We start from the raw sequence: 23,257 nt of genomic DNA, 5'->3' as shown, positions 1-23,257 counted from the left end.
CGAGGATTTATTTCTTTTGACTTTGATTTTGAATGTGTAACCACTATTGCTTATTCCGGAAACAAAAATTGGTCCGCATGTTGAAAAGAGGATTTACCTACATTAACGACACTACGAATAATCGAAATTAGGTAACTGATTAAAATTAGATGAGTAAAACAGAGAGATATTTCCTTCAGATCTTGGCCTCTTGCATAGCTATATCCTCTCTTCTATCTTGCTCATTTATCTTCTCAAATCCTCACATGCACATGATTCATTAATCGGGAAATTAAATCATTAACATTGAGTTATAATGATGTATTGATGTGAATCTATATATATATATTGTTGTATCAACTAAATATTATGATATATCTACAACATTTTGTTATTAGTATCGCATCAAATACAAAATTATGTGGATTTACATGTTTGTATTATATTTTACTACTATTTTAACGGTTTACAAAAACATGTAAACCAAACCATAAATTTCACTAATTTCAATTATGTACGATTTTGAGTCTTCATTACTTCTTATCGTTTCTTTCACTCTTATAGTCTTATCTCACAATCCGTAATTTGTGCACAATTAATGAATTCAATGTTGTATTTTGTCGTATTAAATATGGATTTTGACCAACATAAACCTGATTTTTTAGTGGATTATTTTAAAATATATCCACAAAATATTCCTTCGAATAAAATCCCATTCTAACTATATCCATAAAATGCCCATCCCAATTGTCGAGACAGAATCAGATATCTAAAATGACACATAATAAATGTCGCATATTACACCATTAAAGTACGGTACGTTGACCTCCTACCTGACTATGAACAGCTCATCAGACAGCTCCCTGTGCCCTCAAGTAGGGGTGTGGATAAATTGGTCTGGTTACCGGTAAAATCTGGAGAGTATACCTCAAGATCAGGTTACGGGGTAACATCCTTGACAGTGCTACCAACAGCTCAGGTCCGCTTTAACTGGCAAGCAAACCTTTGGAAACTCCACACTATGCCGAAGATCAAACTTTTCCTATGGAAGGCGGCTGCAGGAGCTCTCCCTGTGGGTGCACAACTCGTAAGAAGGCATATATCATCAACTTGGGATTGTGCACGCTGTGGGGCTCCGGAGACTTCCACCCACATGCTGTTTCACTGTGATTTTGCGGCACAAGTTTGGAACCTAGCGCCCCTCCAATTGGGTCACATCCCTATCGGTACCCCTATTTTGGAAGCTCTTAACTTACTTAAGAAAACCATCGTTCTCCCCCCGGTTGGGATTCATACAGCAACCCTCTTCCCCTGGATCTGTTGGCACATCTGGAAAGCCAGAAATCAGCTTATCTTCCAAAATTCTCATTTCTCTGTGATAGAGACTGTTACAAAGGCGGTTCAGGATGCCTTAGCGTGGCAATCCGCCCAATTGGCGCTCCCAAAAGTTCGTGTAGCGACCCCCCGCCCAAACTCCACAACAACTCTGACTCATGATTTTCTCTGCTACGTGGATGCGGCTTGGCAACAACAGAGCTCCCTCGCTGGCTCTGGCTGGGTGTTCCAAGCAACCTCACACTCGGAGAAAGAAATTACCACCTTCTCAGCCGGATGCCGTCGGTTCCCCTCGCCCTTAGCGGCGGAGGCTTGGGCTATCAAATCGGCGATGCTACATGCTTTACAACTGGAAAGATCCGATCTCCTTGTGTTATCGGACTCAAAATCCATAGTTGATGCTTTGAACTCCAATGTCTCCCTCAATGAGATATTTGGCCTTCTAGTGGAAATTCGATCTATTCGAAACAGATTCCGCTCTATCTCCTTTCAATTTATCCCTCGCTTAGTTAATTCGATTGCTGATGCTGCGGCTAAGCTCTCCCTTTGTATTTCTGGTAATATCGGGCTTGACCCGGGTACTCTTGTTTTTGTTTGATTTGGAATGGAAAGTATTGGGTTTGACTAAAAAAAAAAAAAAAAAAAAAAAGTACGGTACGTTGACAATCCGTTGGTGAAAACTTAGAGCAAGTCAAGTAAGGGTTTTTAGTAGATTTCTTAGATGGGTTTTTATGTAAAAATGGGCCCAGATAATAGAAAAACAGCTGAATCCATTTAGGATCGTTCCTAAAATTAGTTTTTCGCGACCCAATAGAAACTCATACGTGACCTCATTTTATTGGGTAAACTGAATGACAAAACCAAAAAAAAAAAACCACACGCGTTTATTTATTTCTTCTTCTTCTTCTTCGCCTACGGAGACACCAAAGACGATTGGAATCGACGCTGAAGATCTAGTGATTTGTTCATGAAATCATGAAAAATCATCCACCTAAACGAGTGTTTCAACCAACGGGATGATGATCGAGCTAGATTTTGTTCCCCAAATCGATTCTTCTAACCAAATCGACGAGAGGTGCTTGGACTTGCAAAAGAAGAAGATATCTCAAGTCTCTAAAAAGAAGGTACATGTTATCAACTTGTATTATGAGAAGATTTATCTATCTATGAAAGTGTGTTCCGTCTTGCATTGCTGGTAGCCTCTGAATACAAAGCTTCCAAATTAAATGAATATCTGCTTGTTTCGTCATTGTTAATGGTCATTTAGCTAAGTAGAATAAAAGAAAGATTTTTGCTAACTAATGGAAACATTTCAGAATTTAGGTGCAAATGTAAGAATAGTACGAACCAAGCTTGAAAAATAGTGTTGTTATCATAGACGAGGCTCACAATTTGGCTGACACTTTTCTCAGTATGCACGATGCAAAACTAACAGTGGCACATATATAAATTTCAGTTTCATCAGCTTTCTGAGCACATGTTGTTTGGATGGACTTTTGCATTGCTATTGGGTCCTCTGTTTCAGGCCATATGTGGAGTCATGTTTTTAAATGATTTGTATTGCAGTTGGAGGATATACACTGCAGCATAGAGAGTTATCTGGGAAGATTCCAGAATCTCTTGAGAGCTGGAAACATGAGATATATCCAAATTATGTTGATTCTCACCCGAGCTTTCCTCAAACCTCTTGCTAGTGATAGGAATCTGAAGGAAAGCAATATCTGAATTGGTTCTTAATATTTTCCCCTTTCGTGATCATGTTGAAGCTGTTCTCTTCCTGCAGTTTCTTAAAGATGAGCTTGATGCAAGCTCAGAAGTCATAGAGCCTTGTAATAGCAAGGTATGTGTCTTCTTGTACAACACAACTCGTGTGATTTATACACACAAGCTTGGCGTGCTCTTTGGAATGTATTATATCATTGGCAACCAATTTGTTTGTTTGTGACCATTTTCAATAATTTTGGACCACATTTAATTAGCCCCTAAAACTTCCTTTCATTTTCTGGTTTTATGTTGAAGCAGAAGAGCCTTTCTTTATCTTTTTATAATCGACATGAAGCTGTTTCAAGCTTTGCTTGAGTTCAAGTCTCAAGTTTCTGGAAACAACAAGAGAGAGGTCATGGCTTCATGGAATCACTCCTCCACATTTTGTAATTGGATTGGAGTCACATTTAAAATTTTATAATTCCTAATAATAATCATGTTTAATCAAATAAAAATATCAACAATTTTTTTTTTTTTCAATTTTTTTTTGTTTTAGAAACCAACTTAAAAGATTCCACCAATGGACCATAAAATTTTCAAAAACTCTAAAAAATCTCTAAACTACAAAACTATCCAAATTTATTAATAAAAAATACATAGAAACTTTGTTTAGAAACTAATCACTGGACTTGCTCTTAGTTGTCATGTGTAATGCCGAAAGGAAAGCGCTACAAGGAGTTTCAGCCCTATCCATATACGTAAATACCAATGTTTTTACAAGATTCTGTTGGCAACAAAGAAAAAAAACAAAGGGAAGAAGATGTATAAACCAAAGCTGTTTTATTTTGTCTCTTGTCCAAATGTAACTAAATTTTTGTTGGGCCATATCTCAAAAGAAGTAGAATGATATAATATTGGGCTTTCCATGGGCCTTATATAAACAAACAACCTTGTAAATCGGGTTTGGAACTCATCTCGCAAGGGCTAGCCAAGCAGTACACGTAGCGGGTCGGATCCACCATTTTACGACAGTAGTACAAACATCGATTTGGCGCAAAAGAAACCAAAAAAAAAAAGACACATAGTAATTGGTGTCGTCGCATGAACATTCATCCTTTACCCGACAAACACAATAAAAAATCTGACTTTTTTGTTTAAACTCTTTTATAAAAAAGAATAAAAAAGTTTCGTTGAATCCCTCAAAACTTTTTGGTTCCTTACAATCGTCATTTGTAACTTTCCCAGATCCTCTCCCTTTTATTGCATCTCTGTTCTTTTAGCTCAGGGTTTGTCTGTCGTGCAAAAAGCAAACCCTAAATCAAATCTGGGTTTCGTCTATCTGATTCGTCAGATCTAAAGTCTCAAGGCCCACCATCGTCTTCTTTTTTTGAACTCTCTGCTCTGCTTTGCTCTGCCTTTGGTTTTCTTTTTTTCCATTTCGAGGTAATGTATGTTGTTATGGTAAAGTTTTGTTATTTTCGCTAATCTTTGACATTTCATTTATGTAATTTTTATTTGGCTCAGATTGGGATTTTAGCTTTTGACCTAATTTTGTTGTCGGAGACGACTTTATGTAGCTCTAGTTTAAATTCGTTATCAAGATTCTTGCTTTAATGTCCGAACAGAGATATCTACATTTTATTTTCTCTTACTTTGGTTACTGTGTTGATTATTCTATATGAGATGAACACTCTAGTGTTAATCGAAATTGAAAAGTTTGCATCTTTTCATCTGCAGCTGCTTGGTTGGCTTTGAGGTTTCACTTCAAAGAGTTTGCATCTGCTAATGTAGACAAGTTTTCGTGGAGATATGAGATTTCCAACAAATAGTCCCCTACTGGTTCAGGATATCATTGTCCTGAAAACAAACATCCAAAGTTTTAGAAGGTGATGTGAGTTCTCCATATGTTACGCCGTCTTGGATGGTTAATTGGACTGAGCCAAAGAAGTAGGCAAACAAAGTCGATTGATGCTGAGCCTTACGTAGCCAGGGTTAAGCCAGTGCTAATGATCGACACTGTTCAGGAGATTGCTATCTATATCCATAGGTTTCATAACCTTGATCTTTTCCAGCAAGGGTATGATAGTTTCTCTATATCTAGTTCTGAGTGAATTGAAGCAATGTTCTCTTCTTGTTCTAAAGAGTTGTTACTTGTTGTATCTTTTAATTCTTTTAGATGGTATCAAATAAAAATCAGCATGAGATGGGAGGATGGTGACAACAACTCCTGTGGAATTCCTTCACGAGTTGTTCAGTATGAAGGTACTCTTATCCATCAGCTTTCTTCTGAATCATTTTCCTCTGTCTTGCTACGTTCTTGTGATTGAGTTCACTATTCCATTCCCTGAATTTGATGTCTATTTGTCCTATTCTGTGTACTTGGAGACTTTGTTTTCAGTATACTAACATATAATGGCTCATATACCTGTGTGTCACAGCGCTTGATTCAACCTCAAACGACTCATATGGAGTGTGGAAGATAGATGATAAGGATAGTAGTTTCTTAACACAGCCCTTCCGCATTAAATATGCAAGGCAGGATGTTCGTCTCTGCATGATGGTCTCATTTACTATGCCTCTGGAAAGATATGAGGTACCAGTATTTCTCTCCTTTGTTCTATTCATCTTTTTATAATGTATTCTCACAACTATAGGCTAATACTGACAAATGAGTTGCATAATATTAAACAACATGAATTGTTAAGAAACTGTTTTTTCTACTGCAAAGTATCTGCGCCATTGAGTTTGTGAGGTTATTTTGGCTACTGATCTTGTTCATAGTCAGCAACAGTAATAATCCAACTTGTGAAAAGTGCTGTACTTGGTTGACCTATTACATCATTGTACAATAAATGACTAGTTGTGATTGACGCAGGGGTCAGCTACATCGGCTGTTATATTGAAGTTTGAGCTTTTGTATTCTCCAATCATGGAGGATATACCTGTGACACATTCAGATGCTTGTGCTGCGGCAGTGCATGAATTTCGTATTCCTCCTAAAGCTCTTTCAGGCGTGCATTCTTACTGTCCAGTGCACTTTGATACCTTTCACGCGGTTCTTATCGATGTAAGTGTCCACGTCAGCGTCATGAAATCCGCTGCTTACAAACGGCCTGCAATTTTATCAAGGTATGCATGAATTACCTTTGTTGAATTCAAGTTTTCTTGCTGAGTTTTCTATATCTCTTAAGTTAATATATCAACCAACATGTTTGGTGCAGTGATGCGAGTAATGGTAAAAATTTGACCAGTGGCAATATTCAGTCTTCCAAAAAAGTATGTGTTCTTAGACTCCTTTCAGCATTGCATTTTCTGATTCAGCAAATTGATTATTTTGCATTATGCTCATTCAGAGTCTCTACACATGATCGTATCATTTTCTTCTTTAAACAGTCGTTCTTTTCTCAGGAAGATGTAATTTATGCTAGAGTTCTATTATACTTTAGAATATTTACTTTCTGGATGCTAGAGCTATCATACATCAGTGTTTCGATACGTGTTTTTATAAGTCTATAGAACCCACTAGACTTTTCAGTCTTCTTGACATTGTTTGTGTAAAGCTGCAAATAGCATGGTTTCACAGAACTTATTAAGTTCTCTGTTTCGAAGTAAATTCTTCCCATTTTACAATACTTTTATTGATTGATTGTTTTTGTAACTCATTAGGCCTTTACTCAAATCGCTTCTGCTGACAAGAAGCTGGTGTCATTTGTAAAAGCCTTACTCGGAGCTCGTGACACTTTGCTTGAAGAAATGCAAAGGCTTAGCAAAGCAGTTGGTCAAACAGTTGACTTGTCTGAGTTTGTATCCAGTATGGACAATGCTCTTTTATCTGACTCAGGTTCAACGGGAAAATCTGTTGAAGTTGAAGGTTCAGGACAAGGCAAGCTACAAAACAATCTTGAGGTCCTTTCTTTATTATACTGCAGAGTATTCTATATATAATACTGTGTTTTGCTATCTTCTGGAATATAAGCTCTTCTCTCCATTTTTGACACAGAAGTTGAATGGCCCATTTGATTTAGCAAGTGATGACTGGCTTCACAACTTCTCAAAGGAGCATCTATCTCGCACATTCCACTTACTGGGCACCCAGCTCCATTATCTATGGAATACCTTTCTGACATTGCACCGGTAAGTTTCCTTTGGACATCCATAGTCAAATAAGCCTACAGGTTTATAATGTTTGCGAAGTTATCTTCTGATCATTGACTTTATTTTTCCCCTTTTCAGGGATAATTACACAAAAATCTTGGAATATCTTCGCGATATCTGGACTAAAGATCGAAGAGCGGAATGGTCAATATGGATGGTGTACTCCAAGGTTGAAATGCCACATCATTTTATAAGTGGAATGGAGGACATTTCAAACCATAGTTCACACAAAAGAGTCTCGACTGGGTTGAAGCTGAATGATGTGAGTTATCTAGTTAGTGATTATTTTTCAAATTTTATCAGAGTGCCAGCATGGCTCTACTCATTCAAATTTTTTCTCTTATGCAGCCTGCACAAGTTGCATCCACCCGCGCTGAACTTCACCGTCGAAGTATTGCACAAATGCGGGTTTGTTATTTTAGTTTCGTGATTCAATTACCTGTTCGTTTCGTAAGTTGTACAATTTGATTGATTATAACTAATGTGCAGATAAACAACCGGGCAATACAAGACATGCATATATTTGGTGATCCTATGCGGGTTCCTATAGTTATAATTGAACGTGTTTGGAATGCACCAAGGCGTACGTTCAGTGATAATTCGTACATGAGACATGTTGATAGAATCGATTCTAGCTTACTTAATGGGCATGATGATGAGAGTGGGACGAAAAAACATATTAACCCACAGCATACTGGGCGTGAGCTGAAGATTGTTGTTTTTGTTCATGGTTTCCAGGCAAGTATCTTCTTGATGTTCAGTGAATGCGTATTTACTTTCTATTTCTTAATCTTATGGAGGAATATACCTTTTTTCCTTAAGTCATTGTGTTTATTGGCAAAGTGTCCATACTCCATATGTTAGAGTTGCTTCTTTTTTTTCGTTTCTGTTTTACTTTTGCAGTTACAGTTTGCTTTTGTATCTTTGCAATTTTTTGTTCGTTACATGATAGATTTCTGTTAACTGCTATAGGGGCATCACTTAGACCTAAGGCTTATCCGGAATCAGTGGCTCCTAATTGATCCAAAGATAGAGTTTCTCATGTCTGAGGCAAATGAGGAGAGAACACATGGCGATTTTAGGGAAATGGGTCAGAGGCTTGCGCAGGAAGTTGTTTCTTTTTTCAAGAGGAAAAAGGATAAACATGCGAGATACGGGCGCTTGAAAAACATCAAGCTGAGTTTTGTTGGACATTCAATTGGTAACGTCATCATCAGAGCTGCAATAGCTGGTATGTTCTTAGAATCTCTCAGACAATGTTTAAAACGGTTCGTAAATCGGTTTTGGTGTTAATCATTATTCCCGACTTATGTATTTGTTGCAGATAGTTTGATGGATCCATACAGGAAGTATTTTCATACATATATATCGCTTTCGGGTCCACACTTGGGTTATCTATACAGTTCAAATTCCTTGTTTAATTCTGGACTTTGGCTCCTGAAGAAGTTAAAGAGTACTCAGGTTATTCATCAGCTTACACTCACAGATGATCCTGATCTCCAGAATACTTTCTTTTACAAGCTCTGCAAGGTAGAGAAAGATGTTAACATTTCATCAAGATCTTGTACCATAGTTACAAACAGACCTTTGTTCTTTGGTTCTGAAATGTTGGTTTTGAAATTATTTTCAGCAAAAGACGTTGTGCAGTTTCAAGAATATAATTCTCCTGTCTTCGCCTCAGGTACATTCCATTACACTTATATGAGAATACAATCCCTAACATTTTTTTATATTGTCTAATTAGAGCCATGTCTTTTTTTTTGCTACTCCAGGATGGGTATGTTCCATATCACTCAGCTAGGATTGAGTCATGCCAACCAGCTTCTTTCGACAACTCAAAAAGAGGTGTTGCTTTCTTGGAGATGCTTAATAACTGTATGGACCAAATACGTGGGCCATCCCCTGAAACTCCGCACCACCAGAGAGTGTTCATGCGCTGTGATGTCAACTTCGACACAACCTTGTATGGTCGTAACCTGAACTCATTCATCGGCCGTGCTGCTCACATCGAGTTTTTGGAGTCTGATGTCTTTGCAAGATTCATAATGTGGTCATTCCAAGATCTATTCCGCTGACAAATCTTGGTTTGTGGAGATATGTTTTGAGATAGATCAGAAAGATACAACCAAAAAAAAAAAAAACTGTTGTATATTAAGTAGGACAATTCTTTGGTTAGTTTTTGTGCACTCGCCAGCGGAAGAAGTTATCAAGTATACGTTACCTCAACTTGTAGGAAGTTATTAGTTTTTTTTACTTTTGAGATTAATTTACTATCTGCTAATGACGTTTGCTCTATCAAATAAAAAAACAAAAATGTAAAATATGTATTCCTATGCTTAGGAAGATATTAAGAATTGCCGACTTCTTTCAGAAAAAAAATACAAGTTTATTGTTCGAACCAATGCAGAGAAGCAGTATTGTCTGCTTGTGAAGAATGAAGAATTATACAATTTTCGCTTAAGCATTATTGTCTTCTTTCTGATAGTATCTTTTTTTTTTTTGGCTAAATCAGTAAATATCAGTAGATGAAAGTTTAAACATAAATGCATTCTCAACAAAGGAAGCTTTGAATCTCTTATTAGTGGAGCCAAAAGGCCATGAGGTGTCTAAATTTCTTCATCTTTCTTTTATTAAGTTGGTCAAAGTGGGCAACTACAAAAGTTTTTGAGCATACGTAGATTTGACTAACTTTTAGAAATCACAGGAGAGGATATCATAATAATAATTGGTCTATGTCATCACACCAAGAATCCAATTTGAATTTGGTTTCGTTTTGAGAATTTTCTGAATCAAATAATATAATAAAATCATCCTCACGCAGAAATAAATATAACTCTGATTAAAAACTGATTGATTGCAAGTTTTATAGACATTGTTTTACCCAGTCGAATATACACTTCTTAGCAAAGTAATAGTATAGGTGCATATAAGGACCATAAATTTCATTTAGTAGTTGACCTTCATGAACATTTGAAAACCTTAAAATTCTACAATTACAAGAAAATAGTTTACAATGAGATCGTTACAACACCTATGATTTCATAACCCGGAGTACTAGTATTACAACACTCTCCATCTAAACTCTTACGTACGTCTTAATAGATTTAGATGATCCACTTTACTCGATCTCCCTAAGTTTCATTGTGAACAAAACAGACCCCAAAAGAGTGACTTGGTCCCTCAATCATCAACTTATTTCTTTGACCTTGACATCACTCTCTTTGCTGATCACAATCCCCATCAATCTGCAAGGTTCCGCGTCCTCGATCATCTGCACCACGCTCCTCATCGTCGGTCTTAGTCCAGGAAGTCTTGCGGTGCAGATGATCGCAATCCTCAGCATCTTGACCGCGTCTTCTCTATACATTTCTCCTATCTTCTTGTCCACAATCTCCATCACACTCTCTTTGCTCTTCAGATTGTTGCTCACCCAATTCACTATGTCTTTGCTCTCTCCAAACTCTGCCTCTATCGGTTTTTTCCCTGTGACTAGCTCCATCAACACGACCCCGAAGCTATATACATCGCATTTCTCAGTCACTTTTGACGCATATCCATACTCTGCAACAATATTTTTTACTGTCAAATTGTAATTTCAAAATGTAAGGCCATAACAAGCTGATGATATAAGAGTTAAGTCTCTTTATATACCTGGAGCTATGTAGCCATAGGTTCCCGCAACGACATGCGTGGACTCTGGACCGCCATTGCTGGCCTGAAGAATCTTGGCAAGACCAAAATCCGCAATTCTAGGTTTCAAGAACTCATCTAGCAATATGTTACTGGACTTAACATCACGGTGAATCACCGGTCTCTCATACCCATGATGCAAGTACTCAAGCCCTTTTGCTGCACCAAGAGCTATATCATACCGTGTTTCCCAACCAAGATTCGACTTCTTGCAAGAGTGAAGCATGTCCCATAAGCTTCCATTAGGCAAGTACTCGTACACCAGCAAGCTCGAGTCATCGCTCGTGATGCTACAATAGAGTTTCACCACGTTTAAGTGTCGTATCGAACTAAGCGTTTGCACCTCTGTTTCAAACTCTTTCGATCTTCCCTCCCGTTCAGTGAGAATCGGCATTGCACTGCTGAAGTTTTTCTGAGTACTACTACACCGGATGTGTTTGACCGCAACTTCTTTACCATCACCAAGTACTACTCTGTACACATCCCCACAACCTCCTCTACCAATCAAATTCTCTTCTTTGATTGAATCAATGATATCATCTTCAGTGAAACTCATCTTTCGGAATGACTTTATACTCCAAGATTCGTGTTTAAGCGAACGTCCCTCCTTCTTCTCTGTTTTCTTCAGGTACAAGAAAAACACAAGAGACGCTAGCAAGATCAGTAACCCGAAAACTATACACAACACGAACACGCGAGTGTCTCCATGCGATCTCGAAGGATTTATGCACCGGTTAAACGATTTGATCGTCGTGCTACAGAGGCCAGGATTGCCATTGAAGCTACCATTATATGATGACAAACTCAGAGGGATACGACCTGATAATCTGTTGTTAGACAGATCAAGAAGGCTAAGCCTTAAAGACGACAAACTCTCTGGGATTCTCCCAGACAACTTATTGTCCGAAAGATTCAAAGCGTTGAGCGTCGGGAGTGATCCAAGCGTGTGGGGGATTTCTCCGGATATCGAGTTTTGAGCCATGTTGACATCGCTGAGCATCGAGCACGAACCAATCGAGTCAGGTATCTCACCGGAGAAGCCATTGCTCTGCATCTTTAGACTGCTAAGTCCTTTGAGTTTCCCAATGGAGCTAGGAATCTTCCCGGTAAACCGGTTATTGTTAAGCTCAACCTTAGTCAAAGATTCAGTGTCACCTATCTCTTCAGGCAGCTCATCAGACAACTTGTTGAACCCTAGATACAACGCTCCGAGCATTTTACCGTTCTTTATATCCGCGGTGATTGGACCTTCGAAGTTATTCATCTCTATATCGATGATCTCGAGCTTCGGTAATCCCCAAAGTCCCGCGGGAACAGTTCCGTTGAGGTTGTTCTCGCTAACTCTGAACCGTTGCAGAGTCAAACAGTTAGCGTAGGACTCAGGGATAGAGCCAGTGAGGTTGTTTTGCAGGAGAAGCAGAGCTTTCATCTTCCCGTTCTTGCACATATCTGGAGGGATCGGTCCGGTTAAGAGATTCTCTGATGCGTCGATGAAATCAAAATCAGCAAGTGAACCGAGTCCTTGAGGCAGAGAACCGGTTAACTTGTTTGTATACAGAGAGAGATTCACGAGATCCTTGAATTCACCAAACTCCAGCGGAATCTCACCGGAGAATTCGTTTTCGAACATTTGTAGTGAAACGAGATTAGTCAGAGACCTAAGCTCCGATAAATCGCCTTGTAGAAGATTTGTTGAAGCGTCCAAGTAAGTCAGATTCTTCAAGTTTCCGAATCCGGTAGGAAGTTTTCCGGTCAAGGAGTTGTTGTAAAGCTCTAACTGCCAGAGATTAGTAAGTTTCGAAATCTCCGACGGAATCTCTCCGGTTAATCCGCTATCGGAAATCTCCAAATTCCGAAGCTCCGTCAAATCTCCAATCGCCGGTGGAATTTTTCCGGCGATACTGCAATTCGACAAGTAAAGCCACGAGAGTTTCTTCAGAGAAACAACCTCCACCGGGAAATCAGCCGTCGCATCAAACGGATTATCGCCTAGGCTCAAAACGACGAGACTCGTTGCGTTTCGGAGCGATTTCCACGGAAAGACGCCGGAAAAAGCGCTGTTGTTGAGATACAGAAACTGTAACTGATTTAAAGATGAGAACTCAGGGAAAGCACCGGAGAATAAATTGTTGCCGAGATCCAAATACTTCAAACTCGTGCAGTTTTTCAAATCGCTGGGGATTATTCCAGATAGTGAATTGAATCCGAGAGAGAGTTTCTCGAGACTCTGAATCTCACAAACCGAATCGAATGGAAAATTCCCAGATAAACCTCGACGAGAGAGATCAATCTCTGTAACGTTGCCTCTAGAATTACAGGTTACTCCGATGAAGCTACAAGGACCGATACCGGAGTTCAGTTTCCAGGAATCGAACACGGCGAGATTGGAATCGGCGAATGATGATTTGAGCTTGAGTAAGACTTGGAGATCGTCGGAAGAAACGACGGAGAATAGAGAGAAGACGAGGAAGGTGGAGAAGCGGTGAAAGAAGTTGAAATTCCTTAACGACGGAGCCATGTCGGAGAGAAGAAGTGGTGACGGTGGTTTGAGTTGATCGGAAACTTGTTTTTTCACATCGGGAAATTTGGTTAGAGGAGAAGAGAGAGAGAGAGAGAGAGAGAGAGAGAGAGAGAGAGAGAGAGAGGCGGGCGCGAGAAAAAAGCTTAAGCTTTGCCGCTTTGAAGCAAAGTTCTTCTTATCTGGTGGTATCCATTAAATATTCAAATTTTGGCTTACCTTTGTAATCACTATCACTCACTCTTTTTGTTTTCTCTCGTTTTATATTTCTTTATTTATCACATAAACAAAATAATAATTTGCGTCATTGTTTTTTTATATGGTGCTTACGAAAATTAAATTATCTCCAAATAAATAAAGTATATCTTAGTTGAATAATATTGGTTTTATTAAGAGGGACCCTTGATAACTATACTATTTAGTTTTCTGATTATACAGTAAATGTATGTGGAATATTATATGAGCGTTTTGATATATTACTTTATAATTATTATTATTATGGCTTTTTTGGTTTTCATTGACTATCCTCAGAAATTTTTTATTGAAATTGAATAGAATTTTTCAAAAATTTAAAAAAAAATCCACATACAAAACTGAAACGATATCCTACTATTGAGTAGAGTATTGACTAATTAAGTACATTCTTTTGTTAATAGATTATTTTAGACTAGACGTAACGCCGAAATTGTACCTTTGTCATTGAGGAAACTTAAACAAAACTTAACTAAAATCATTATACCCCCAAGAAAAAAAAACTTAACCAAAAACAAAGAAACCAATCCAAAAAAAATATTAAACTACATTATTAATTTATAGTTGTCTTATATGCAACTACACTACATGGTAGGCTTAGGTAGATGTGGTTTTTATATGCAGCGCTATTTTTGGGGCTATATAATATTTTGTACACGTCCGTCGTAAGTATTAATATACATTTTAATCTGCAGTATACCGCAGGACAATTTATTTTTTTAAGTTAATATATATAAAAATTTATATATTATATCTATCTATAAAATATTTTTATTTTATAGTTTACAATTGTTATTAAGTAACGTCCTGCCAAACTCGTCCCGCAAAAAAAAAAACCATTTATTTTGTTAATGTTGATCTTATTTATGATATGTTTATGAATCATTCTCTAAATATTTTAGTCAAAATGGGACGTTGAACTCACATATTTTTCGCCAATTGGTTAATATATGTTCATTTTTTAAATTTTGAATCACAAAATATGACGGAAAAAAATTTGAGATTTTTAAAAACTCTATATATTATATAATGATGTTAAGATTTTTTGATATATTAAACTTTTTATAAGTTTAAATATTAGTAATGTTAAAAAAATTTAAAATATAAATAATAATATTTAAAAAACTAATAGTTTTTGCCTTTTAGGTAATGACATAATAAATCTAAAAGCAAGGATTTAGAAGATTTAAATCTTTAATTAAATATTTTCATTCCTAAATAATTAATGCCAGTAGCATGAAATTGTAAATAAGTTCAAATACAGGATTTATTTATTTAAACAAAAAACGTTTAGTAAGAATAATATTTATTTAAACAAAAACTTTGTTTTAAATATTGTTAACAAATACGTTTATGCTAATTTTAAAGGATTGATGGGAAGTTTGTTTGGATTAAATTTGATTGATAATGTGATTGACAATTTAAATTAAGAATTTAAAGTAAAATGAATTATTTTGGAAAAAAGATTTAATGCTAATGACATTGAGTTGTAAATAAGTTCAACTCTACGATTTATTTGCTAAAATGTCTGCAAAAATATGTAGATGATTGTGTATTATACTTACGTTTCAATTTAATTGAGCTGTTGATGAGGCATCACTATAAACATGTGTTGAACACTTGCTTTTTATGGCACAAGAGTTGCAACTTGCGACAATATACTTTTTTCCAAAGTTAATTAGGAAGTAGTTATATGTCTTAGCTCTTATCTTAAAACAAAACAAATGGCTATTTTTTTAAAAGGAAATTTTCATTCTAAATCTTTAGTTTGATTACCAAATTAACCAACCTTATATTGTGTGTGTACACATTAGGTAATGCAATAATATATCGACTATAGGACTAATAATTAAATTCTGCCGCTCCATAATTGCCATGTTCAAATTTGTTTGAGGGCTCTTTTTCTCGGTGGACTCTTCTTTTTCCGACATAAAACAATAAAAAAAAAGAATTATCATTAGAGCGTTATTTTTATGTTTATGTTGCGAGTATTCATTTGTCATATTCTGATTAGGTGGAGACATAAATAATTGATTCCACGCCAGAAGACACTAGTGAGTCCAAACAAACACATGTGTTTCAAACCTTTGAAAATCAGTAAGAAAAAACTTTCTTTGCTACTGTGTTTCCCTAGCTTGCTGTTGTAGAGTCTTTTATGATTAGGTGACGTAACTAGAAATAATATATATAGATGGTCTAATTAAGCGTAAAACTAGAATTACTATAATAGATTACTCTTAGGCTATATACTAAAAAGAAAGATCCACAACCATGATAACAATTCGGACAGATATGAAAAAATTTCAATGAATTACACAACCAAAACCTAGTTCAGTGATTTTAAAGAAAAAAATTAAGCCAGAGCAGTTTTCTCATTTGGCTCTAATCATCTTGGTTTATATTATCCTGAAAATCTTAGGGCTTAAAACAAAAATCAAATAAAACGTATATATTTACCGACGATAAGGCGCGATAAAAAATTATCTATATTAATAAATAAAAAAGATTATGACATTTTTTTTTTGGGACAAATTTTAACGTACGCATGGATCATTTAATATATGAAAAAAAAATTTAGACTGTACAAATAAGTAACCACAGCTTCTTCTTTTTTTTTCTCTCTCACGAGTCCACGGTGAAAGAAAATTTGATTGCATGATGTGAAACTATATATTAAGAGATTGATCTTTATTGATAATTTTAACCATACCGTAACTATCAATCGACGAATCTTTGTTTGGTCAATGAATTATTTCGAATATGGAGTCTTCACATTTTACTAGTCAACAAAGCGTTCGAAGCTTCATGGAAAAAGAGGGCAATACTAGAGAACAGACAAGAAAAGAAAAGAAAAAGTTTTTGATGAAATAAGTTATCCAATAATTGAAGCCTAAGAAAAGACAAATCATTCTTTTACTTTTATTTTTATTTTATTTTTGTTATATGATAGTGCAAGTGCATGGACGTGACGATAAAATGTACTTGTCAAAAAATACAGGGTGGACTTCACTTAGCTTTTCTTGTGATATGAAAATCTTGAAAGGTAAAAGCTAATTGCTTTGTTGCATACAAAAAGGCAATTACTTTATTTTCTTTCAGCTAAAGCTAAAAAGGTTAATTAAAGAAGAAGAAAAAACTCTCCACTTATGTAAATCCGAAGGCGACAAGGGATGAATCAAATGGCCTACAGTGAATGCTTTCAACAACCCAATTCTTCATAAAAAGAACACAATCTAAATATAACATAAGGTAGAGAATGGGGATTCATCTTTCTTTCTTCGTCAGAAGGATTTGATCACATTTTACAATAACAAAATATACCAAAATAACCACTTTTCTACACATATTAAAATGATCATATTTTAAATTAAGAAGGGGATTATCTACACATCCAAAATGTACTGCGGGGTTAAAAATCAAGGATCTCATCATATTTTCACTTGCATTCTAACAATCTTAACATCTTGCAATACTAATTACGTACGTTTATGCAATTAATTAACCACGTGAGAATCTCATGCTTCTTTTTTGGTTGTTGTTGAGAATCTCATGTATTTGTTCTTGAAGGTGAAGAGTACTAACCTCAACATCTTCTCTTGAACCATGATCAGTAGTACTCATCATAAAAAAAGAAATTCTTGATAGATACACATCATAAAACTTTAATCTTGAATTTCTTGATCTGTGTTGACCCCCAAAATAAGAAGAAAATACAGTATTACTCTTTCAGAATTTTCTATTTCAACTACTGGTATTAAACTTTAATACCATCTTAATTTATTTATTTCTTAATCTCAAAAGTGTCAACTGTTATACACAAATGAGTGATACTTAAATCAGTATGTTGAGATTTTAGATACACTTTTAAAAAAGGTTATGTGTAGTTGAGAACGTATTAGATTATATCGTAGAGAAGGATAAAAAGCATGCTTAGTAGTAAGTTAGTATAAAAAAAGACTTCAAATTTAATTATACTAGAAAACGAGATTTAAGAATTTTGAAATCGTAGTGCATGCAGCTAGAGACTCTAACCTCGAATTTGTTAATAGAAAAAAGATGATAAGATTTGCCATTCGTCTAGAAGCAGGGAGGTGTGAAAGCCGCCCTAGTTGACTTTGAATATAGAGAGAGTCGGTGACAGACAGAGAGTAAACCACGTTTTTGTCCTTTGTTATATATCACTTCTTAGATATTAGCCAGGGCCTCTCCAAATCCCAACAGACTTTTTAGGTCCCTTGTGCTCCTCCTCCACACGTGTATTCCTTTTTCTAAATTCTTTAGGCATATTACTACTCCACAGCTTATTTTCTTTTTTTCTATTTTCAGTTTAAACCAATTATGATATCTGTTATACATACTCTCACACAATCTCTATTGGACGGTCAAAGTACTTAACTCTGGAATCATTCACAATTTTACAAGGATAAGTATTGCTCAAGCTGTATTAGCATCTACTTATTTCTCTCAATTATTGATACGCTGCCTACAGAATCTCAATAGCATTACAGTAATTTCAATCTCAAACATCTCACTCAAGAAGAAAACTGGGATTTGCTACTATTCCTTCCTACTAGGCTTAGAGCACTTCCAATGGTTTATCTTAGGTGTATCTTAGAATAATATTTTAGAATTAAACTTTGAAAATTAAATCAAAATAAATTAAAAACTAAGATTTGCTTCTTAGCTAAGAAGTTTTCATGAGTGAAAAAAACAGTTACATGTCATGTTTCAAAATTTTAGTATAAATAATTGTTAAGATGTTTGGTTAAGAACCAATTACTTCTTAACCATTGGAGATGGTCTTAATATTCCCAAGAGTCATCCTAATCTATTGCTGACTATTGGTGGTTACTGCTACTATAGAGACTACTAGTACTCGTAATGGTTCCTTTCTACTTTTGCTACACAGATCATGTAAATTTTTTGGATCTCAGGTTTTCTTTATCAAACTAATTCTAAAGAAAATGAACTTTATAAACAGTTACAGAACTCAGGGGCCCTTACAAACACTCTGTTGTACACAGGTTTTTACATTAATTTACAACAACAACAAAAAAAACAGAGAAGATCCCGAACTGGAACTTCCAATAAAGGAGAGATGCATATACCTCACAAACTGAATGATGTATTATTTTCATTGGTTCTATGGTGCCTCGTGTATACAAGGATCATAGTCCCCAAAGTAGAGGGGATTAAGTCCTAGTAGCTGCAAATAAGTTAGTCACACGAGAAGCCATTGCACGAATTTTCGACAAGGATCACATTAAGTGTTCCATCTCCTTGCCATTTCCAAGCACTCCCCTTATGCGTTCCTCGCTTGACACTCATCTATTTCGCATTAGCCGCTTTTAATAATCAGTGACAACTTAAGTGCTTACTATGTACTTTTTGTGAAAGAATTGTGACATTATTACCTTATATAACAAAAGAGAGAATCTCATGGGAGAGGGATGGGCTTCTGAATCCTTGTCCGTGGAAGAGCCAAGATAGCTACAATTCCGCCAATGAAGCCTGTAGCTGCTCCTACTGCAAGTGCCGGTGAATTCCCACCTCCAAACAGTTGATCCCATGGGCCACTGCCAACAGACACAATTACCTGCAAACACATAAATGATTGAACAACAGAATTTGAGTTTGATGCCAAAAACCATAACCAACATAGGGAAGAAATTCATCAATCAACTAATATAGAGAAATAAAAAGTGTACTTTCATCACTGGCCAATGACCATAACTAAAAAAACGAATCGTTTATTAATGACAATTGACAAATAATGCAGTAACTCTGCTGCATGTTATGCTTATAGACTTCCTTTTACAGGCAGAAACATTCAAAGAAGAATATGATTTTGAGTTGCGGCAAATATAATGCTAAAAGGATGGTTGAAAGAAGTGTACCTGTGGGATGACTATCGCCAAATTTAGCACACCCAAAGATAAGCCTGCCACAACAGAACTTTTATAAGAAACAACACTCATATGTAGAGTAAAATCATTGAGCAGAACTTTTCTAAGAAACAACACAACAGAACTTTTATAAGAAACAACACCCAAAGATAAGCCTGCACACCTTGACCTAAGCCCAGGGATTCAATACGTATGGAAATCAACGCATATGGGACGCTGTAAGTTATCTGCAGAAGAGTAGCAATAGCATTAGTTACAGCGAAAGCGTAAATAAATTTCATCATGTTGTTACAGATGAGCAGGCAAAATATCATAAGTAATAGTGTAAGTAACATGACAGCAGAATTACAGGAGTAAACTTACCGCCAATGGAATGCCCAGAATTGTAAAGATTAACACAGCAGCAAACACGATGCTGGCAGGAGGTTGTTCATGGCCAATGTAGCCAAGGTGAGACGCAACAAATGAGGTGATTATCATTCCAAGAAAGCAAATAGCCATTAAGATATTTGATATTCCCCAAACAAAACCAGCCCCCCACTTTCTGCAAAGTTTCTCCATGAGCACAGAAGTGATTCCAAGAAAAACAGAATTCAACATCAAACCAAGTGCACCCATACTGACCCCAGCACTATATGAAGTCCCTATGTTCGGTTCACCGCCATAGATCTCTCGACCCATCCAATCAGTATCAAACAGAATAAATGGAAACCAACCAATCCATGTCAATGCTGTAACAAGCAAGATTATCCAAACATTTCCTGGAAAATATCTGAAAGTTCCAAATATCTCAGAAAGAAAAGCTTCGTCTGTTCCACTGGTTTGCCCATGTGCTTCAGAAGCCAATGAAGCAAGTGGCACCTCATGAGCCGCTGAGACGCTTAGGATCGTAGTTATTGCAATAAAGACAACATCTATGTAGAAGGCAGACTTGAGATTGGCACATTCCACATTACATGCAACTGTCTTCGTAAAAGTGAAGATCTTGTACCAACCATTGTATGATCCAGTAGCATAGCCAAGAACATTGCCAACAGCCATAAAGAGAGAGAAGTAGCCATTTGCAACTCGGGTTCTGCGATTATCATTCTCTGAAAATAAAGCAATAGGACAAGAATTAAAACACAACATATCTTTGTTTTCACTCCATGAGGTTATCACACAATCGTAGGCTACGATTAACTTCACCAAAATCCACAATTTGATTCAAGGGAAAGAGAAAAAACAAAGTCTCTGTGACTCAACGATAAGCCACCGACCAGAAACAAAGAAGGGACCTTTTGATTGTTAGGAACCAATTAGGTAATTATATAACCCCAAATTGTATCCAAAATCACAAATTTATGCATTTTCATGTTTTGCATGTGAGTGTATAATCACGAGAATCCCAAATTTACTACATTTGAATGATTTCAAATTGAAGACCCAATCAACACTAAAGTCAGGAACTTTACCAGTAAGATCAGCAAGGAGAGCTCTACAAGGACCTTGAGTCATATTATTAGCAACATCAAGAATCCAAAACCCTAAAACAAAAGCAACAATCGCCCTCGGCTTAATCTTCCCTTCTCTATCCCCAAATGCCCATCCAATATCCGCCGCATGACCAATAACCATAACAGAGATAGAAATCGCCACAGCTCCGGCGACAATAAACGGTCTCCGACGACCGTACTTACTAGTACACCTATCGCTACTATGCCCAACGAGCGGTTGCACGAACAAACCAGAGAGAGGACCGCAAAGCCAAATCACACTAGCCCAAGCGTGTGGGATCCCCAGCTCTTGAACGTAAGGTGTGAGGAGAGAAAGCTGAAGAGCCCATCCGAATTGAATCCCGCATGCGACGGAAGCTACACGGAGAAGCACACGCTTCGAAACTTTTGATCTAGGAGGAGATACAACGGGACGAGATGAAGAAGTAGAGGGTCGAGCTATTGGTGGACGGTTGCGAGTGACTCTGTGACGGCGATCTTGATCGGAAGTAGCCATTTCTCGCTTCACAGTCGTCGTGGCGTAGAGAGAGTGAAAAAGCTTAAAGTGGAGAGAAAAAGGTGGCGAAGAAGAAGATGTTGTAAGAATTCCATTGGACTAAAGGAATCTACTTTAGGAAAGTTGAGTGCTTTTTGTAAATTGTTTTAAATTTGTTGGGGAAATTGTGTAAATAATGAAAAGTGGGCACGTTAAAAGAGGGTATATAGTGTAAGGTTTGTTGTTTCTCTATGGATAAAATACATATTTTTGTTGAAACGAAATGATTTTGAGGGAGCATTCGTCATTTTCTGTTGGATCACGGGGCAAAAAGTAAGTTCCACTTACGTAAGCTGGAAGAAGAGACGTTGAGTATTCAATAACACTATCAATATGCAGTTTTGTGTTTGGAACAGAAAAAAATGTCATCTTTATTCAAAGAAAGAAGAGGGGGAAAAAAAAAAAAAAAAAAGAGAGAGAGAAAGAGTGTGCTTACGCAATTTTCAAATACATGTTCATCTACATAGACAATTTTCAAATATTCTCTTAATATGTAATTTGGTTGAGTCCGTTGTTTTAACTAATAAATTACTTAATATGGAAATTAGGTCGAAAGGATTGAGCGATCAAAATTGTTGAAATACGAAAATGACGTTATTGTTTGTTAATCAAGCTTGGGCCAATGTGAGCCGTACACGTGCTGCATGATTCAGGTTATACGGTTTAAACGTATAACACGATGGCGCCAATTTACCAAAACGTACTCTAAAATGGCATCTTTTTTATCTTTACTTATAGTCTTTTAGGCCTAATCATGTTTTAATTAGGGTAGGTGAACTGATTTTTATCTTTGTTTTTGCTCAATAGTTTAGTATGCACTTGATTGGGTTGGAATTCAGTTTTGTACCAACATTTCGTTCCCCTTTTTATGTAGTTGCTCACTCGAATCATGTTTAGGTTTATTATGGCGATATGAAATTGTAAGGTTTTGAATAATTGGACTATTTTTTGCGTTCAATTACTCACCGGGTCAAAATAAAGAAAAACGGATGATTCCACCATCATCTAAGGCAAAATGATTTTATTGCAAAAATAAGAAATTGAGAAATTCTCATTGCAAAAATGGCTTATAGAGAAACAAGAAAGGATGATGGCATGCAACTGAAGGCCCTATCCATTGAAGGAAACTCTTGTGGGCTGAACCAATAAGCTAAATAACCCAAATGAGGAAGAACAAAAACCTAAACATGAAGGCCCGTTTCTCCTTTTAATGATTTTATTCGTATAACCGCCTTAAAAAAAAGATTCAAATGAAAACAAAAATGTTTGATTAAAACTTAAAAGGCCGCAAAAGAAACACGGTTTGTGACGAAAACGTGGCCGCGTAAGCAACGAGTTGAAAAGTATCCGCGTCCGTGCGTTGCATAGCCAACTAATGCCCACCAGCTCCAAACATTTTCCAACTCTCTCTTTTTTTTTTTTTTTTTAGTTTTGCAAAACGTGTTTTCTCAGTTATTTGTCGTCACTTCTTTTCATCTAATTTTTTTGTCAAAAAAATTTGTTGCCTCTTTTATCTTTAAAGCTTGTATTGTTTTTTAATACGTACTTTATTTCTCATACGGTAGTTCTGAGAAAATGGTAAAACTGCCAAGCATTTGCAATTTTTGACGAGGAGGAATTTTAAGTAATAGAGAGAAAAATTCTATTCGTTAAATTCTTACAAGAAAAAAAAATCTTATAAGAAATT

The 23,257-nt window shown here is 36.4% G+C and overlaps 5 protein-coding genes and 1 long non-coding RNA gene across 13 annotated transcripts; 4 read left to right on the top strand and 2 right to left on the bottom strand.

Moving 5' to 3' along the window:
- The first annotated feature begins 612 nt into the window (after window positions 1–612).
- Window positions 613–1,939, top strand: AT1G10000 (Ribonuclease H-like superfamily protein). Its single transcript, NM_100874.2, has one exon. It carries the CDS (start codon window positions 1,001–1,003, stop codon window positions 1,910–1,912), a length of 912 nt encoding a protein of 303 aa, NP_172471.1. The 5' UTR covers window positions 613–1,000; the 3' UTR covers window positions 1,913–1,939.
- A 207-nt stretch (window positions 1,940–2,146) lies between these two features.
- Window positions 2,147–3,567, top strand: AT1G09995 (DNA repair DEAD helicase RAD3/XP-D subfamily protein). Of its 5 annotated transcripts, none has more exons than NM_148454.2 (3): window positions 2,147–2,438; window positions 2,881–3,154; window positions 3,337–3,532. In NM_148454.2, the coding sequence occupies exons 1-2, from the start codon at window positions 2,331–2,333 to the stop codon at window positions 3,037–3,039; spliced, it is 267 nt and encodes an 88-aa protein (NP_683295.1). In that variant the 5' UTR covers window positions 2,147–2,330; the 3' UTR covers window positions 3,040–3,154; window positions 3,337–3,532. The 5 variants fall into 5 exon arrangements, with proteins under 5 accessions (NP_683295.1, NP_001321831.1, NP_001321834.1 ...); NM_001331875.1 differs by having other exon boundaries at window positions 2,161–2,438; window positions 2,771–3,154; window positions 3,337–3,534; NM_001331876.1 differs by having other exon boundaries at window positions 2,177–2,438; window positions 3,334–3,524.
- Window positions 3,568–4,047: 480 nt separating this feature from the next.
- Window positions 4,048–9,600, top strand: AT1G09980 (Putative serine esterase family protein). 3 transcript variants are annotated; one of them, NM_100872.6, is made up of 15 exons: window positions 4,048–4,461; window positions 4,756–5,095; window positions 5,195–5,280; window positions 5,457–5,611; window positions 5,894–6,147; window positions 6,240–6,294; window positions 6,685–6,924; window positions 7,019–7,152; window positions 7,252–7,435; window positions 7,522–7,581; window positions 7,663–7,911; window positions 8,146–8,404; window positions 8,498–8,703; window positions 8,804–8,854; window positions 8,946–9,565. In NM_100872.6, exons 2-15 carry the CDS (start codon window positions 4,923–4,925, stop codon window positions 9,246–9,248), a joined length of 2,409 nt encoding a protein of 802 aa, NP_172469.2. In that variant the 5' UTR covers window positions 4,048–4,461; window positions 4,756–4,922; the 3' UTR covers window positions 9,249–9,565. The 3 variants fall into 3 exon arrangements, with proteins under 3 accessions (NP_172469.2, NP_001320302.1, NP_001077501.1); NM_001331872.1 differs by having other exon boundaries at window positions 4,090–4,461; window positions 4,543–5,095; window positions 8,946–9,600; NM_001084032.2 differs by having other exon boundaries at window positions 4,175–4,461; window positions 7,022–7,152; window positions 8,946–9,544.
- A 406-nt stretch (window positions 9,601–10,006) lies between these two features.
- Window positions 10,007–13,691, bottom strand: LRR XI-23 (Leucine-rich receptor-like protein kinase family protein). 2 transcript variants are annotated; one of them, NM_180611.2, is made up of 2 exons: window positions 10,825–13,691; window positions 10,007–10,734 (listed from the first exon to the last, which is right to left on the bottom strand). In NM_180611.2, exons 1-2 carry the CDS (start codon window positions 13,379–13,381, stop codon window positions 10,361–10,363), a joined length of 2,931 nt encoding a protein of 976 aa, NP_850942.1. In that variant the 5' UTR covers window positions 13,382–13,691; the 3' UTR covers window positions 10,007–10,360. The 2 variants fall into 2 exon arrangements, with proteins under 2 accessions (NP_850942.1, NP_172468.3); NM_100871.3 differs by having other exon boundaries at window positions 10,135–10,737; window positions 10,825–13,472.
- Window positions 13,692–17,730: 4,039 nt separating this feature from the next.
- Window positions 17,731–18,010, top strand: AT1G04753. Its single transcript, NR_138770.1, has one exon. It is a non-coding gene; the product is annotated as an other RNA (long non-coding RNA).
- A 562-nt stretch (window positions 18,011–18,572) lies between these two features.
- On the bottom strand, window positions 18,573–21,803 carry SUT4 (sucrose transporter 4). The gene is made up of 6 exons (NM_100870.3): window positions 20,994–21,803; window positions 19,903–20,630; window positions 19,703–19,766; window positions 19,531–19,574; window positions 19,048–19,229; window positions 18,573–18,961 (listed from the first exon to the last, which is right to left on the bottom strand). The coding sequence occupies exons 1-5, from the start codon at window positions 21,529–21,531 to the stop codon at window positions 19,071–19,073; spliced, it is 1,533 nt and encodes a 510-aa protein (NP_172467.1). The 5' UTR covers window positions 21,532–21,803; the 3' UTR covers window positions 18,573–18,961; window positions 19,048–19,070.
- Window positions 21,804–23,257: the final 1,454 nt, after the last annotated feature.

The sequence above is a fragment of the Arabidopsis thaliana genome (genome assembly GCF_000001735.4).
Source record: "Arabidopsis thaliana chromosome 1 sequence".
Taxonomy (NCBI): Eukaryota; Viridiplantae; Streptophyta; class Magnoliopsida; order Brassicales; family Brassicaceae; genus Arabidopsis; species Arabidopsis thaliana.
This window is presented reverse-complemented; position numbering and strand designations above follow the sequence as displayed.

What these genes read in the sequence shown, in the direction of transcription:
- SUT4 (NM_100870.3), bottom strand. Translation starts at nt 21,531, where the DNA reads ATGGCTACTTCCGATCAAGATCGCCGTCACAGAGTCACTCGCAACCGT. An exon ending in TCTCCTTGCTGATCTTACTG is followed by an intron (nt 20,631 to 20,993) that starts GTAAAGTTCCTG and finishes CTTTATTTTCAG; the next exon opens with AGAATGATAATCGCAGAACC. An exon ending in ATCCCTGGGCTTAGGTCAAG is followed by an intron (nt 19,575 to 19,702) that starts GTGTGCAGGCTT and finishes CTGTTGTGGCAG; the next exon opens with GCTTATCTTTGGGTGTGCTA.
- AT1G09995 (NM_001331874.1), top strand. Translation starts at nt 2,331, where the DNA reads ATGATGATCGAGCTAGATTTTGTTCCCCAAATCGATTCTTCTAACCAA. An exon ending in CTCAAGTCTCTAAAAAGAAG is followed by an intron (nt 2,439 to 2,880) that starts GTACATGTTATC and finishes TTTGTATTGCAG; the next exon opens with TTGGAGGATATACACTGCAG.
- AT1G09980 (NM_001331872.1), top strand. Translation starts at nt 4,923, where the DNA reads ATGTTACGCCGTCTTGGATGGTTAATTGGACTGAGCCAAAGAAGTAGG. An exon ending in ACCTTTCTGACATTGCACCG is followed by an intron (nt 7,153 to 7,251) that starts GTAAGTTTCCTT and finishes TCCCCTTTTCAG; the next exon opens with GGATAATTACACAAAAATCT. An exon ending in GAAGTATTGCACAAATGCGG is followed by an intron (nt 7,582 to 7,662) that starts GTTTGTTATTTT and finishes ACTAATGTGCAG; the next exon opens with ATAAACAACCGGGCAATACA.
- AT1G10000 (NM_100874.2), top strand. Translation starts at nt 1,001, where the DNA reads ATGCCGAAGATCAAACTTTTCCTATGGAAGGCGGCTGCAGGAGCTCTC.